Source organism: Scophthalmus maximus, chromosome 19, assembly GCF_022379125.1.
Source record: "Scophthalmus maximus strain ysfricsl-2021 chromosome 19, ASM2237912v1, whole genome shotgun sequence".
Lineage (NCBI taxonomy): Eukaryota > Metazoa > Chordata > Actinopteri > Pleuronectiformes > Scophthalmidae > Scophthalmus > Scophthalmus maximus.
The window spans coordinates 1,022,092-1,040,000 of NC_061533.1; the positions used below are offsets into that span (position 1 = coordinate 1,022,092).

Consider the following 17,909-nt stretch of genomic DNA (forward strand, 5'->3'; position numbering starts at 1 on the left):
ACCTCTCATCTGTCTCACCGCTCACCTGTCTCACCTCTCATCTGTCTCACTTGTCTCACCTCTCACCTGTATCACTTGTCTCACCTCTCATCTGTCTCACCTCTCACCTCTTACCTGTCTCACCTCTCTTCTGTCTCACCTCTCTTCTGTCTCACCTCTCACACCTCTCTTCTGCCTCACCTCTCACCTGTCTCACCTGTCCCATCTGTCTCAACTGTCTTACCTCTCACCTGTCTCACCCTCTCATCTGCATCACCTCTCACGTCTCACCCTAACCCTAACACACACAAATAGTGTATTTTGAGCCTGAGCAGCTGCACTGGGACCACCAGGGGGCGCACGACGCCCGTGATGTTCTCATGAAGATGTGACATGTAAGCACATGAAGGAACAGGTGATGAGAAGAAGAAGAAGAAGAAAAAGAAGAAAACATGGTGGAAGTACAATAGTGAAAGAAGAGTTTTCACACAGCGGTTAGATCTGCATCATACATACACACACACACACACATACACAGAAGAAAGAAAGGAGGTGGTGAAGAAGAAGAAGAAGAGGAAACGTCGTCCTCCACTGAGTAAAAGGAAAGAAACAAGAAGAGGAAGGAGTCAAGAGGAGGAAGAAAAGATGAAGGAGGAGTCAAAGTTTGACGCCCTTAAGAAAGAAGATTCAGACACAACGACGCACAGGGAGAAGGAGGTGAAGAGGAGAGAGAGAGAGAAGAATAAAGAAAGAAAGAAAGTGGATGACAAGACGAGCAGTTTGCGAAAAGGAGGAAACAGAAAGTCAGTGAAGAAAAGAGACAGAGGAGGAGGAGGAGCTGATGGAGGAGGACATCAGTAAACAAGGGATTCTCCACCTCCAACACCAGAGGTTTGGAAAGGTACAACACACCGAGCTAACTGAGCTAACTGAGCTAACGGTCCACGACATATCTGAGTAATGTACGCTGGTGATGATCATATGACATTTGATCAGAGGTGTGTGTGTCTGTGTGTGTGTGTAGAAGTGGAAGCGTGTGTGTGCTGTTGTGTACAGAGAAAGCTCCTGTTCCATCTCCAGACTTGAGTTCTTTGAGTGTAAAGACGGAGGATCTGTGGAGAAAAGTCTGCGCAAACAGCAGGAACACAAGAAGGTACAAGATCCACTGGATTCTACTGGACTCTACTGGACTCTACTGGTCTACTAGACTACTCTAGACTCTACTGGACTCTACTGGACTCTACTAGTCTACTCTAGTCTACTCTAGACTCCTCTAGACTCTACTGGACTCCTCCACACTCCTTAAGACTCATTTAGACTCCTCTAGACTCTACTAGTCTACTCTAGTCTACTCTAGACTCCTTTAGACTCCTCTAGACTCTACTGGTCTACTAGAGTACTCTAGACTCTACTGGACTCTACTGGTCTACTAGACTACTCTAGACTGTACTGGACTTCTCTAGACTCTACCAGACTCATCTAGACTCCTCTATATTCTACTCTACTATACTGGACTCCTCCAGACTCCTCTAGACTCTAGTAGACCCTTGACTCCTCTGGACTACTTTAGACTCTACTGGACTCTACTAGTCTACTCTAGTCTACTCTAGACTCCTCTAGACTCTACTGGACTCCTCCAGACTCCTTAAGACTCATTTAGACTCCTCTAGACTCTACTAGTCTACTCTAGTCTACTCTAGACTCCTCTAGACTCCTCTAGACTCTACTAGTCTACTCAAGTCTACTCTAGACTCCTCTAGACTCTACTGGACTCCTCCAGCCTCCTTTAGACTCCTCTAGACTCTACTAGTCTATTGTACTCTACTCTAGACTCATCTAAACTCTACTAGACTCTACTAGTCTACTCTAGTCTACTCTAGACTCCTCTAGACTCTACTGGACTCCTCCACACTCCTTAAGACTCATTTAGACTCCTCTAGACTCTACTAGTCTACTCTAGTCTACTCTAGACTCCTTTAGACTCCTCTAGACTCTACTGGTCTACTAGAGTACTCTAGACTCTACTGGACTCTACTGGTCTACTAGACTACTCTAGACTGTACTGGACTTCTCTAGACTCTACCAGACTCATCTAGACTCCTCTATATTCTACTCTACTATACTGGACTCCTCCAGACTCCTCTAGACTCTAGTAGACCCTTGACTCCTCTGGACTACTTTAGACTCTACTGGACTCTACTAGTCTACTCTAGTCTACTCTAGACTCCTCTAGACTCTACTGGACTCCTCCAGACTCCTTAAGACTCATTTAGACTCCTCTAGACTCTACTAGTCTACTCTAGTCTACTCTAGACTCCTCTAGACTCCTCTAGACTCTACTAGTCTACTCAAGTCTACTCTAGACTCCTCTAGACTCTACTGGACTCCTCCAGCCTCCTTTAGACTCCTCTAGACTCTACTAGTCTATTGTACTCTACTCTAGACTCATCTAAACTCTACTAGACTCTACTAGTCTACTCTAGACTCCTCTAGACTCTACTGGACTCCTCCACCCTCCTTTAGACTCCTCTAGACTCTACTAGACCCTTGACTCCTCTAGACTCCTCTAGACTCTACTGGACTCCTCCAGACTCCTTTAGACTCCTCTAGACTCTACTAGATCCTTGACTCCTCTAGACTCCTCTAGACTCTAACAAACTCTACCAGACTCCTCTGGACTCAACTGTTAACACCACCCAGTGCGTCTCCTAGGTGATCCGTCTGTCGGACTGTATCCGGGTGTCGGAGGTGGAGGTGGACGGTTGTCCCAGAGACACTGGGTCCTTCCTGGTGGAGACCACGGAGAAGATCTACGTGTTCGCTGCAGAGAGAAACCAGCTGGACGACTGGACACACACACTGTGTGAGATCGCCTTCCCTGTAGGTACACACACACACACACACACACACACACACACACACACACACACACACACACACACACACACACACTTGGTCTGGTTGATCTCAGGTCCTGAGTCCTGAGTCACTGCTCCCCTTCCTCTGTCTCTCTGTCTGTCTGTCTGTCTGTCTGAATCTGTCAAAATAAAACAGATCATGTGACATAAACTTATTGTCACAAGCGTCAATGAAATGTAATAAAACATGGACGAGAAGTTTCTAACTGATGATGATGATGATGATGATGATGATGAAAGACATGACCAAGCTCCCTGATTGGCCGGTTTACTGGAGCTTCCTGTTTGATTCGCTGTGTGCAGGCGAGTCGGGTGGAGCTCAGCAGGAGGCCGGGCAGTCTGCAGCGAGGGGCCCGGGCCGAGGACGACCAGGGGATGGAGGACAACTCACTGTACAGCGGCAGAGAGACAGGTAGAGGACATGCAGACAGGTTCACCTGTCTCACTGCAGACAGTCAATCATCTGGGAATAATGTTCAGAGGCAACAGGTTTTCAATGAAGGAACAGCGATCAAGCTCTGAGTCCACAGACAAGGTCCACATCCACAGACCAGGTCTAATAAATATCCAGACAGTTCCTCCACAGCTTCATGTTTGTAACATGTGGAATGGAACATGTGATGCCTGATTGGCTGCAGCTGCAGAACATCTGGACCAGAACATCTGGACCCAACTCTTTGTTCACGATTCACTGACGTGTTTTTCTGCAGAGATCAAAGTCTTGAGTTTCAGTTCTTCCGTCGCATTTTCAACCAAACCTCACTTCCTCTCACTCGCTCTCTTTGTCTCATCGCAGCTAAATTTAGCAGCCTGCGGCTAAAGTGACACATTTATCTGTTGCAACACACACACACACACACACACACACTAAATAACGTTACATGTTTGTGGAACCTGAGGTCGATTGACAAACGGACTTTATGTGATCAGACCAAAAACTGAAAATAGAGATCAAATCGTCCTGATTGCCCCCTGGCCATAAGCCCCGCCCCCTCTATGTTTAATATGAGGTTTCTTTACTTCTCTACAGAAAACCTCATATCTGCAGACACAAGTTCCTTTTGAGTGTGTGTGTGAGTGTGTGTGAGAGTGTGTGTGTGTGCGTGTGTGTCTGTGTGTGTGTGTCTGTGTGTGTTAGAGTGTGTGTGTGAGTGTGTGTGTGTGTGTGTGTGTGTGTGTGTGTGTGTGTGAGTGTGTGTGTGTGTGCGTGTCTGTCTGTGTGTGTGTGTCTCTGTGTTAGAGTGTGTGTGTGAGTGTGTGTGTGTGTGTGAGAGTGTGTGTGTGTGCGTGTGTCTGTGTGTGTGTTTCTGTGTGTGTTAGAGTGTATGTGTGTGTGTGTGTGTGTGTGAGAGTGTGTGTGTGTGTCTGTGTGTGTGAGAGTGTGTGTGTGTGTCTGTGTGTGTGAGTGTGTGAGTGTGTGTGTGTGTGTGTGTGTGTGTGAGAGTGTGTGTGTGAGAGTGTGTGTGTGTGTGTGTGTGTGTGTGTGTGTGTGTGTGTGAGAGTGTGTGTGTGTGTGTGTGTGTGAGAGTGTGTGTGTGAGAGTGTGTGTGTGTGTCTGTGTGTGTGTGTGTGTGTGTGTGAGAGTGTGTGTGTGTGTGTGTGTGTGTGTGTGTGTGTGTGTGTGTGTGAGAGTGTGTGTGTGTGTGTGTGTGTGTGAGAGTGTGTGTGTGTGTGTGTGTGTGTGAGAGTGTGTGTGTGTGTGGTGGAGTCTTTTATCTTGAAGGAACAAACTTCCTGCTTCTCAACAGGAAGCTGTTTTCAGCTTCCCCAAGAAAGTGGGGGCCTTTACTCAAGTAAAAGTAATAACACTGCAGTTTGTACTATATACTATAATACTACAGTAGTAGTACTACATGTAGTGAAATGTGGTACAACACTGTGTATTAGTACTATCACTACATGTGGTTCTACAACACAGTGTTGTACCACATTTCACTGGATCATTGAGGTCATGATGAGCAGCTACTGTTTCCCCACATCCTCACACACCTGCCTGTGTGTGTGTGTGTGTGTGTGTGTGTGTGTCAGTGCGTGACTTCAGAGTGTGTGTACGCAGGACGGAGGCGTCTGATCGCTGCAGACTGAAAGGCGATGGCGTCCTGCGAGCAGACGTGGACGCTCTTCACCTGCTGGAGAGGACGGGAGACGTGTTGTTCACCTGGACGTACAGACACCTGCGGCGCTTCGGACGGGACAAGGTGACGCACACGCACACGCACACAGACACACACACACAGGATGTCTGGTTTAATCCTGATCTGCCTCCTGTCCTCAGTCCAGCTTCTCCTTCGAGGCGGGTCGGAGGTGTGCGTCTGGCGAGGGCAGTTTCGAGTTTGACACCAAACACGGGAACATCCTGTTCCAGGTGGTGGAAGCCGCCATCAACCGGCAGAGGAGCTCGCTCCCCCACAGACAGGCCTCCGGTGGCCGGGGGAGTCCAGAGACCCCTCAGAACCTCAGCACACTGCCGCCGCCGCATCATGCCCCACAACCCCCCGCTGCTCAGGTCAGCTGACATTACAGGTCTTCTGGATGTAGCAGAGTATATCCATTATCTATAATCCATAATCCATTATCTATAATCTATTATCCATAATACATTATCTTGTATCCATAATCTATCATCCATTTTATATAATACATTATCTAGAATCTACAATCTATTATCTATAATCCATGATCCATGATCCATAATCCGTTATCTATAATCAATATTATCCATTATCCATTAAGTGAAGTAAAGATTCTTCTGTTGGTTCCTACTTCCTGTTTCCTGTACCTGTCTGCAGGTGGTGTACAGCACCGTGAGTGAGCATCAGAAACCTGTGATGACTCATCACAGAGACAGAGAGAGCTCCGCCCCCTCGCAGCAGCAGCAGCAGCAGCGCCCCCAGCTGGTGGGTCACGGTGTTACTGTAGCATCTCGTGTGACTCGGCTCCGCCTGCTGTTGCCATAAGGTCCGGGGCAGATCTGATCTCTGATCACTGATTGGTTCTCCTGTTCTGTTCTCAGTCTCATCTGGAGCCGCCGCTGGACAAGGTCCTGACCTCGGTGAAGAGTCTGACTCTGGACCCCCGCGGCCTCCCGGTCCCCCGCAAGAACCAGGTCAAAATGATCTCCAGCTGCCCTCTGCCCCACGCCGAGCCCGGCACCGCCCCCTCCCCAGGCTCCACTCACAAGCTGAGCACCAGCCTGAACCCGGAGCAGGCGTACTCGCAGATCACACAGCTGGCCGCCAGGGAGCGAGGAGGCAGACTGGCTCCGCCCCCTCAGGTCCGCCCAGAGCCGGAGTACTCCCTCCCCTTTGACACAATCGCCAAGAACGTAATGGCGGACATCCTGAGTTCCCATCACGCTCTCGCCTCTGAGTCCGGCGCCGACCCGCTCTACGACAGCATCGACGAGATGAAGATCAGAAACATCTTCCCGTGCAAAGCCGACGCCCTCGGACTGTCCCACAGGAAGCTGGATCACATCTATGATGAGCCCGAGGGCTGTGCCACCGCGGCCACGCAGAAATCCTCCGTCCCCGCCTCGCTGTACGACGACCCCGAGGAGATGAGAGGAGAAGCCTGGAGGATCATGGGAACAGCCGCTGACCCCAAAGGTCATGAGTACCCATACAACCCCCGGGTGGACGACTACGCGGTGCCCAAACGACCCAAGAGGGCGTTTCCTGTCACACACAGCACCAACGAAGAAGAAGTGGAGGAGGAGGAGCAGCTGCAGGGGGAGGAGGAGCCGCTGGATTCACCGTACAACAACGTGAAGGTGAAGATGTAGAGACAACACAGATATTTAATCAAAAATCAATAATGACTGATCAGCTTTAGAACTTCTGTGATGTCATCAGTGAACATGTCGACGCACACACACACACACACACACACACACACAAACACAGAGTAAACTGGTCGTGTCCAGCTCGGAACAATCGATGACCACTTGCTCCGCCCCCACAATGTTTTTCCTACACTCTGACCTCTGACCTCTGACCTGTTCACTGCCTCTTCTCTGTCTTTATTAAACAGAACAAAACTGCTTCTTGTCTCGGCTTCATATTTTCCTCTCTAACACATTTACAGTGAAAGTACATACACACGTTCATAACTTCATATTATAGAATATAGAATATCTGACCTTTGGAAGCCTCAGGGTCAACACTCTTGTAAAATCCACAAACATCATCATCATAAATCCTCGTCATACGTCAAAGAGCCGACGAACAACGACCAGACACACAGACAGGACTGCGGCCATCTTGTAAATCAGAATCCTCTCACCTGCACTGCTCCCTGAATCACCGTTGTCATAACAACGTGAAAAGGCTGCGAGAGTCGCCAGGGAGACGGAGGGCAGACAGCAACTCACACAGGAGGACACGTCCCCTTGTGATGAGAACATTTGTTTGTAAACATAAACATTATCATAATCATAAATATAATGTATGTTTATGTTTGTCAAGATGTCTGATGTCAGACGGTAGTAATGATGATGATGATGATGATCCCGCCCTAAAATCAAACTCAGCAGTTGTTAGCTAAAAGCTAACGGACAGAAGCTAACAGCAGTAAACCAGTTGACTTTCTACGTCAACATGTGACTGTGGTCCCTTCGCTGTATGAACTGATACTGTCTGACACTAATGACTCTACACACACACACACACACTTACACTGACCCCCCTCAGGGATGCAGCAGGCTATAAAGGCATCCCAGCATGCATTTCTCTATCCGCCTTATACCCCACTCAGAGCATCAGTGTATGTGTGTGTGTGTGTGTGTGTGCGTGTGCGTGTGCGTGTGCGTGTACTGGCCTGGAAGCTGAAGGGAACCCTCTCCTCATGACACTTAGGACCAGAGAAATAAAATGATGATGTCACGTGTCCTACTTGATGATCACAGCTGAGCTCAGCGACGAGGATGAGACGATGACATCAAGCTAACGGACACAAGCTAACAGGCAGCATTTCTTCCAGGATACAAAGACAAACAGAATATTTTAGTAGAATAAAAATAAATAACTAAAAGTAAATATACTCAGCTATAAGTAAAGGGTGTGTCAGAGAAAGCACATTAGCATTAATAACAACACTGTAGAGCTCTGGTGTCTGTACGACTGAAGGCTCCAGTCGTCTGTATGTCTAAAAAATGATCAATAATCAATCAAATCAATCAACAAATCAAATGTGTCGAAACATAATGTTACAGAAGTCGAGTCACAGCAGCTGCTGGTATGACATCACTGTGTGATAATTACAAGTTACATCTGAGGGGATGAGAACCAGGGTCGGAGATGGTTGTTTCCGTGGCAACCACAATAAGGATCCCGAGGTGCTGCATCCCTGTTGCCCTGGCAACTGTGCATGATGGCAGTGGATGGGATAATGACTGTTATTTAAAAAGAGACAGAACCACAGAAGAAGAAGAAGAAGCGAGTTCTTCTTCTTCTGCTTTTATTACACACACTCACACACAAACACACACACTCACACACAAACACACACACACACTCACACACAAACACACACACACACACACACACACACCAACAAATGTGTCCCATCTGTTGACATGTAGGTTACATGCTCAGAATAATCCTGCACATATGATAATAATAATAAATAATACATTTCATTTATAGAGCACTTTTCATTGCTAACAGTGAGCAACAGGCTCAGAGTTTTGTAATAAATTCACATAATATACTATAATATTATAATATAATATATAATTTAACATAATGTAATATATAATATAATATAATCCCTCAGCTCTGTGAAACTCGGTCAGACTGAGATGAGCTGATTGAGCCACACACACACGCACGCACGCACACACACACACACACACACACACACACACACTTCTTTATTCATATTATTTATTTTCAATTATATATTTCCAAAAAAAAAACATGAAGCACTTTTATGAATAAGTGAATCGTGACGCATGCGCAGTGAGCTGATCCGCGGGAACTCACGGCTCATTAATCCACAAACACACCAGAGATTGGGCCCGTGCCCGCGCCCCAGCGGCCGCGCGCATTCTCTCCTCCGTCTCCGAGCGCGCGGGAGCGAGCGTCAGGATCCAAGGACAGACCGCGGGCACGCGAGCATCAGGTCATCTGAAAGTCCGCGAGCATCACGGACACCGACTCACCGACACGGTCACGAGGGAGCCGCGAGCCGAGACCTCGAGGACCGGATCAACAGGACGAGACCGGAGACGAGACCGGATCAACAGGACGAGACCGGAGACGAGACCGGATCAACAGGACGAGACCGGACCGAGAGCCGCGTCTGAGCCTCCGGTGAGAGGCGGTACGATCTGTGACCGACCGGAGCTCAGACAGACCCGCTCCAATCAATCAATCAATCAATCAATCAATTAAAAACCAACAACGACAACAACAGAGCCGACCTTTAACCCGACGGACCGGGACCGGGAGCAGAGGACGGTACCGGACGGACAGACACTGAAGGAATTCATCCGATTTGAATCTGAAAAGCTGCAGCAGAACCAGTGAGTCACAGTTTATTACGTTATGTTTATGATATTGATCATATTTATTAATGAACAAATCTTTAGATGAAATAAAAAGGAAATCAACACAAAAACAGGCCCTGCCCCCTGTTCTTCTTTATTTATACCAGTTGAGACACAGAATAGACAATTCCTCATCCTTCACCCTCTTCCTCTCTCTTCATCCTCTTCCTCTCTCCTCATCCTTCATCTGCTTCCTCTCTCCTCATCCTTCATCCTCATCCTTCATCCTCTTCCTCTCTCCTCATCCTTCATCTTCTTCCTCTCTCCTCATCCTTCATCCTCATCCTTCATCCTCTTCCTCTCTCCTCATCCTTCATCTGCTTCCTCTCTCCTCATCCTTCATCCTCATCCTTCATCCTCTTCCTCTCTCCTCATCCTTCATCTTCTTCCTCTCTCCTCATCCTTCATCCTCATCCTTCATCCTCTTCCTCTCTCTTCATCCTCTTCCTCTCTCCTCATCCTTCATCCTCATCTTTCATCCTCTTCCTCTCTCTTCATCCTCTTCCTCTCTCCTCATCCTTCATCTTCTTCCTCTCTCCTCATCCTTCATCCTCTTCCTCTCTCTTCATCCTCTTCCTCTCTCCTCATCCTTCATCCTCATCCTTCATCCTCTTCCTCTCTCTTCATCCTCTTCCTCTCTCCTCATCCTTCATCCTCTTCATCTCTCCTCATCCTATTCCTCTCTCCTTATCCTTCATCCTCTTCCTCTCTCCTCATCCTTCATCCTCTTCCTCTCTCCTCATCCTCATCCTCTTCCTCTCTCCTCATCCTTCATCTCTCCTCATCCTCTTCCTCTCTCCTTATCCTTCATCCTCTTCCTCTCTCCTCATCCTTCATCCTCTTCCTCTCTCCTCATCCTTCATCCTCTTCCTCTCTCCTCATCCTCATCCTCATCCTTCATCCTCTCTCCTCATCCTCATCCTCTTCCTCTTCCTCTTCCTCTTCTTCTCTCCTCATCCTCATTCTCACCCCTCATCCTCATCCCTCTTCCTCTCTCCTCATCCTCATCTTTCATCCTCTTCCTCTCTCCTCATCCTCATCTTTCATCCTCATCTTTCATCCTCATGCTCTCTACTCATCCTCATCATCTTCCTCATCCTCATTCTCACCCCTCATCCTCATCCCTCTTCCTATCTCCTCATCCTCATCTTTCATCCTCTTCCTCTCTCCTCATCTTCCATCCTCATGCTCTTTCCTCATCCTCATCATCTTCCTCATCCTCATCTCTCATGCTCTCTCCTCCTCATCATCATCTCTCCTCATCCTCATCCTCATCATCTTCCTCCTCCTCATCCTCACCCTCTCCTGTACTTGTGTTTGTACTTCCTGCTGCTGAAACGTGAATATACGCTGCTTTTTCTTTATGTATGAACTGCTCTGACCTCTGACCTCTGACCTCTGACCTCTGACCTGGCCCTGCTCCTCCTCCTCCTCAGTGGAGCTGCGTGGCGTGCTGCTCCTCGCCGTGCTGCAGTGCTGCTCCGTGGCCCGTGGCGGCTGCGAGCCCCGGCTGGTGAACATCGGTGCCGTCCTGAGTCAGAAGCGTTACGAGCAGGTGTTCAAGGAGGCGGTGAGTCAGGCCAACGCCCTGTACGGGAGAGACAAGTTCAAGATGAACGCCATCTCCGTCACGCACAAGCCCAACGCCATCCAGATGGCCCTGTCCGTCTGCGAGGACCTCATCTCCAACCAGGTGGGGGCGTGTCTTCATCTTCCTCATCTTCCTCATCGTCATCATCATCATCATCACCATCTGGTAATCATTATAAAATGGAGAAAAGACATGAGTAAGGAGAGATGTCAGGGATTGTGGGTAATTGTCTGGTACTCAGTTGCTGCTGAGTACCAGACGTCCTCAGTGAAGGTCAAACGTCTGCTCTCTCTGACACCATCAGCTTCATATTTACACTTTCAATATCAGTGAAATCTCCGAATTGAGGTTAAAAAGATTTATTTGTATTGTTTTATTATTTGTCTCATATTTTCAGTTTGTGTGTGAGATTATTTGGAGGATTAATAATGAACCAGAGTAAAATAAGGAGATAAGCAGCGACTGTATATAAAGACGATCACTGTGTGTGTATATATATATATATATATATATATATATACACAGTGATCTCCACAATAGATTTTCTTTATCAAAATCAAAGAAAATAAATCTGAAAACAAACTCATGAAAACTCAAACAAACGTCTCATGTTCACAGACTCACCTTGTTCTTTCTACTCAAGAAGAGAAATGCTACTGAATAAATGGGTTGTTCAATCAACACCTCCAACACCTGTTCGGGACGAACATACAGCGACCATAACACCAGCAAATATTCATTATCATTTAGCTCCTTCCCAAGCTCAGTACATTTCTAAATCACTCTCTGAAAGGTAAAGCATCTCTACAGATTTTATTAACAAACAATAACATATCAACCTAAGCATTGTGACTAAGAAGAAGCCCCCACCAGTTGGTTTAACCCAAGATATCAGCGATGACATCACCAACACCATAAAACCAGGAAATTGTGGGCGGGGCCTCTCTCAAACCACAGACCAGCATGGTGGTTCTGAACAAAGGAACAAACAATTCAATTATTTCCAAACCTGCAACTTAGGAAAGAGAACGGAAAGTCACTCGTGGCTCCTGTTTGCTTTAACTTACATAAACTTTGATGTGAACTGTAACATGATGCTAACACAAACTAACCAGACAGTGAGTGAAGAATGTTAGCTTAGCAATGCTAGATTATAGCAAAATGAACACAGAAAATAGTATGATGACGTACAAGAGGCCGAGTGGTGCGTACAGAGATGAACTAAAGACACTACAGAGACCGGGAACAGCCACACACCGACCACCTCGTTGATCAGTGTGAACAAACCAGAAATATATATTATAATAAATACTTCTGCTTAAGACATCCACGGTTTCCGTCAACATGGTGGAGAGACCGAGAGACAGAGAGGGGCATCGGATTAACGTCCTCTCTCTCACAGATGTAAATACATATTTATCTAATATATAATAAATATATATATAAAATAAATTACACACATTCATTTCTCTATAAAGAAGGTCCAGATTTCATCAATCTACATCTCAGGAAATGATAATTTATAATAACCCCTCCTTCTAAATTTACCACTTGACGATATGTAATATCTTATAATATAAACTGAGCTACCAATCCCCCCGTTGTTAATGACATAAATTCATATATTAAATCGGAGTATAAGTAAATGAATAAAAATTAATATTTTGGGGTTAAATGTATAATCATAACATATATGTAATTTAATAAATATTAAAATAATTTCTAAATTTATATTAAATAAATAGAAAATTTAAAATATATAATAAAAAATTATTCAATATATTATTTTAATTTAATAGCATATATAATAAATTTAAAATAATTAATATAAACCACTTACTTATATATTATGAATTATGATATAAAATATAGCATGTTTTATTAGTAGTAAAATTTTATATTAATAATTATATATTATATCAACAGTTATATATCTTATAATTATGTATTTATTGGTTATAATAGAATTATAAATCCACTATCAAAATTTAAATTATATGGAATAAATATAATTATATTTAATATAAATTTTACTTTAAATTAATAATATATAATATATAAATATATAAAATATAGTATAATAATAAAAATATTAATTTTTATATAATATTATTATAATTAATAAATAATAACTAATATGTATTAAACTATTTCATAAATATATAATATTATTTTATAATAAGTACTTTATATTAATAATTATTAATTTGGACTAAAACAATATTAAAAAGAATCTTACACAATTAAAAATGACTACAATATTATTACTAACACATGGATTCAAAAAAATTTATAGGACTTACACAAATACACACACACACATGGATGTCAAACACACAAGGACTCACACATTATGACTACACATTATAATAGACACACACATGGACTCACACACACATGGACTCACACACATGGACTCACACACACATGGACTCACACACACATGGACTCACACACACATGGACTCACACACACGGACTCACACACACATGGACTCACACACACATGGACTCACACACACATGGACTCACACACATGGACTCACACACACATGGACTCACACACACATGGACTCACACACACATGGACTCACACACATGGACTCACACACACATGGACTCACACACATGGACTCACACACACATGGACTCACACACACATGGACTCACACACACATGGACTCACACACAGACTCACACACAGACTCACACACACATGGACTCACACACATGGACTCACACACACATGGACTCACACACATGGACTCACACACACACAGACTCACACACACATGGACTCACACACACATGGACTCACACACATGGACTCACACACATGGACTCACACACACATGGACTCACACACACAGACTCACACACACATGGACTCACACACACATGGACTCACACACACATGGACTCACACACACATGGACTCACACACACATGGACTCACACACATGGACTCACACACATGGACTCACACACATGGACTCACACACACATGGACTCACACACACATGGACTCACACACACATGGACTCACACACACATGGACTCACACACACATGGACTCACACACACACAGACTCACACACACATGGACTCACACACACACAGACTCACACACACAGACTCACACACACATGGACTCACACACACATGGACTCACACACACATGGACTCACACACACATGGACTCACACACACATGGACTCACACACACACAGACTCACACACACATGGACTCACACACATGGACTCACACACATGGACTCACACACACACAGACTCACACACACATGGACTCACACACACATGGACTCACACACAGACTCACACACACACAGACTCACACACACATGGACTCACACACAGACTCACACACACATGGACTCACACACACATGGACTCACACACACAGACTCACACACATGGACTCACACACACAGACTCACACACACAGACTCACACACATGGACTCACACACACAGACTCACACACACATGGACTCACACACACATGGACTCACACACACAGACTCACACACATGGACTCACACACACAGACTCACACACACAGACTCACACACATGGACTCACACACATGGACTCACACACACAGACTCACACACACAGACTCACACACACATGGACTCACACACAGACTCACACACACACAGACTCACACACACATGGACTCACACACAGACTCACACACACATGGACTCACACACATGGACTCACACACATGGACTCACACACACATGGACTCACACACACATGGACTCACACACACATGGACTCACACACACAGACTCACACACATGGACTCACACACATGGACTCACACACACAGACTCACACACACAGACTCACACACATGGACTCACACACACAGACTCACACACACAGACTCACACACATGGACTCACACACATGGACTCACACACATGGACTCACACACACAGACTCACACACACACAGACTCACACACACATGGACTCACACACAGACTCACACACACATGGACTCACACACACATGGACTCACACACAGACTCACACACACATGGACTCACACACACATGGACTCACACACACAGACTCACACACATGGACTCACACACATGGACTCACACACACAGACTCACACACACATGGACTCACACACACACAGACTCACACACACATGGACTCACACACACATGGACTCACACACACATGGACTCACACACACATGGACTCACACACATGGACTCACACACAGACTCACACACACACAGACTCACACACATGGACTCACACACACAGACTGACACACACATGGACTCACACACACATGGACTCACACACATGGACTCACACACACATGGACTCACACACACAGACTCACACACACATGGACTCACACACACAGACTCACACACACATGGACTCACACACACATGGACTCACACACACAGACTCACACACACATGGACTCACACACAGACTGACACACACATGGACTCACACACAGACTCACACACACAGACTGACACACACATGGACTCACACACATGGACTCACACACACACAGACTCACACACACATGGACTCACACACAGACTCACACACACACAGACTCACACACACATGGACTCACACACAGACTCACACACACATGGACTCACACACACATGGACTCACACACACATGGACTCACACACACAGACTCACACACACACAGACTCACACACACATGGACTCACACACACAGACTCACACACACACAGACTCACACACACATGGACTCACACACACAGACTGACACACACATGGACTCACACACAGACTCACACACACACAGACTCACACACACATGGACTCACACACACAGACTGACACACACATGGACTCACACACAGACTCACACACACAGACTCACACACACAGACTGACACACACATGGACTCACACACACAGACTCACACACACAGACTCACACACACAGACTGACTCACACACAGACTCACACACACAGACTGACACACACATGGACTCACACACACAGACTGACACACACATGGACTCACACACAGACTCACACACACATGGACTCACACACACATGGACTCACACACACATGGACTCACACACACATGGACTCACACACACAGACTCACACACACATGGACTCACACACACAGACTCACACACACATGGACTCACACACACATGGACTCACACACACAGACTCACACACACATGGACTCACACACACAGACTGACACACACAGACTGACACACACAGACTCACACACACACAGACTCACACACACATGGACTCACACACACACAGACTCACACACACATGGACTCACACACACATGGACTCACACACACATGGACTCACACACACATGGACTCACACACACATGGACTCACACACACATGGACTCACACACACATGGACTCACACACACATGGACTCACACACAGACTCACACACACATGGACTCACACACAGACTCACACACACATGGACTCACACACAGACTCACACACACATGGACTCACACACAGACTCACACACACATGGACTCACACACACATGGACTCACACACACACAGACTGACACACACATGGACTCACACACACATGGACTCACTCACACACAGACTCACACACACACAGACTCACACACACATGGACTCACACACACATGGACTCACACACACATGGACTCACACACACATGGACTCACACACATGGACTCACACACATGGACTCACACACACATGGACTCACACACACATGGACTCACTCACACACAGACTCACACACACATGGACTCACACACACATGGACTCACACACACATGGACTCACACACACATGGACTCACACACACATGGACTCACTCACACACAGACTCACACACACATGGACTCACACACACATGGACTCACACACACATGGACTCACACACACAGACTCACACACACATGGACTCACACACACACAGACTCACACACACATGGACTCACACACAGACTCACACACACATGGACTCACACACACATGGACTCACACACACATGGACTCACACACACATGGACTCACACACACACAGATTCACACACACATGGACTCACACACAGACTCACACACACATGGACTCACACACACACAGACTCACACACACATGGACTCACACACAGACTCACACACACATGGACTCACACACACATGGACTCACACACACATGGACTCACACACACATGGACTCACACACACATGGACTCACACACACATGGACTCACACACACATGGACTCACACACACACAGATTCACACACACATGGACTCACACACAGACTCACACACAGACTCACACACACATGGACTCACACACACATGGACTCACACACACATGGACTCACACACACCTTCAGACTGTAAGATGTCTCCTCCTGCTCAGAGACATGAGATTAAAGTGGAAACATCTCAGGTTTACAATATTGATGACATCATTCAGTGTTTCATCAGTCCCAGAATATCCCAGCATGCTCCAGTTACTCTGCTGCTGATTTCACACCAGTGATGAAATATTCACGTTTATCGTCTTTATATACAGTCAGAGATCGTCTTTATATACAGTCTCTGATCGTCTTGGTCGTGGTCCTCAGAGTATCCACCTGTCGTTCCTGAGGACCGTTCCTCCGTACTCGCACCAGGCGAGCGTCTGGTTCGACCTGATGAGGGAGTTCAGGTGGAACCACATCATCCTGATCGTGAGCGATGACCACGAGGGCCGGGCCGCCCAGAAGAGACTGGAGACGCTACTGGAGGAGAGAGAGACCAAGGTCAGCACACACACACACACACA

General features: G+C 46.3%; 2 protein-coding genes across 2 annotated transcripts in view; both read left to right on the plus strand.

Moving 5' to 3' along the window:
* The first annotated feature begins 311 nt into the window (after positions 1 to 311).
* On the plus strand, positions 312 to 6,939 carry dok2 (docking protein 2). Its single transcript, XM_035640911.2, has 8 exons — positions 312 to 880; positions 1,004 to 1,132; positions 2,692 to 2,859; positions 3,201 to 3,309; positions 4,926 to 5,095; positions 5,173 to 5,403; positions 5,687 to 5,794; positions 5,911 to 6,939. The coding sequence occupies exons 1-8, from the start codon at positions 821 to 823 to the stop codon at positions 6,679 to 6,681; spliced, it is 1,746 nt and encodes a 581-aa protein (XP_035496804.1). The 5' UTR covers positions 312 to 820; the 3' UTR covers positions 6,682 to 6,939.
* A 2,029-nt stretch (positions 6,940 to 8,968) lies between these two features.
* grin1b (glutamate receptor, ionotropic, N-methyl D-aspartate 1b) overlaps positions 8,969 to 17,909 on the plus strand; it is a 36,140-nt gene continuing 27,199 nt past the window's right edge. The window contains exons 1-5 of the mRNA XM_047329205.1: positions 8,969 to 9,423; positions 10,884 to 11,189; positions 11,622 to 11,648; positions 12,402 to 12,442; positions 17,662 to 17,886. Of these exons, the coding sequence (XP_047185161.1) occupies position 9,423; positions 10,884 to 11,189; positions 11,622 to 11,648; positions 12,402 to 12,442; positions 17,662 to 17,886 (600 nt within the window). The 5' untranslated portion in view covers positions 8,969 to 9,422. The remainder of the gene's footprint in view (positions 9,424 to 10,883; positions 11,190 to 11,621; positions 11,649 to 12,401; positions 12,443 to 17,661; positions 17,887 to 17,909) is intronic.

What these genes read in the sequence shown, in the direction of transcription:
- dok2 (XM_035640911.2), top strand. Translation starts at nt 821, where the DNA reads ATGGAGGAGGACATCAGTAAACAAGGGATTCTCCACCTCCAACACCAG. An exon ending in AACACCAGAGGTTTGGAAAG is followed by an intron (nt 881 to 1,003) that starts GTACAACACACC and finishes GTGTGTGTGTAG; the next exon opens with AAGTGGAAGCGTGTGTGTGC. An exon ending in GTACAGCGGCAGAGAGACAG is followed by an intron (nt 3,310 to 4,925) that starts GTAGAGGACATG and finishes TGTGTGTGTCAG; the next exon opens with TGCGTGACTTCAGAGTGTGT.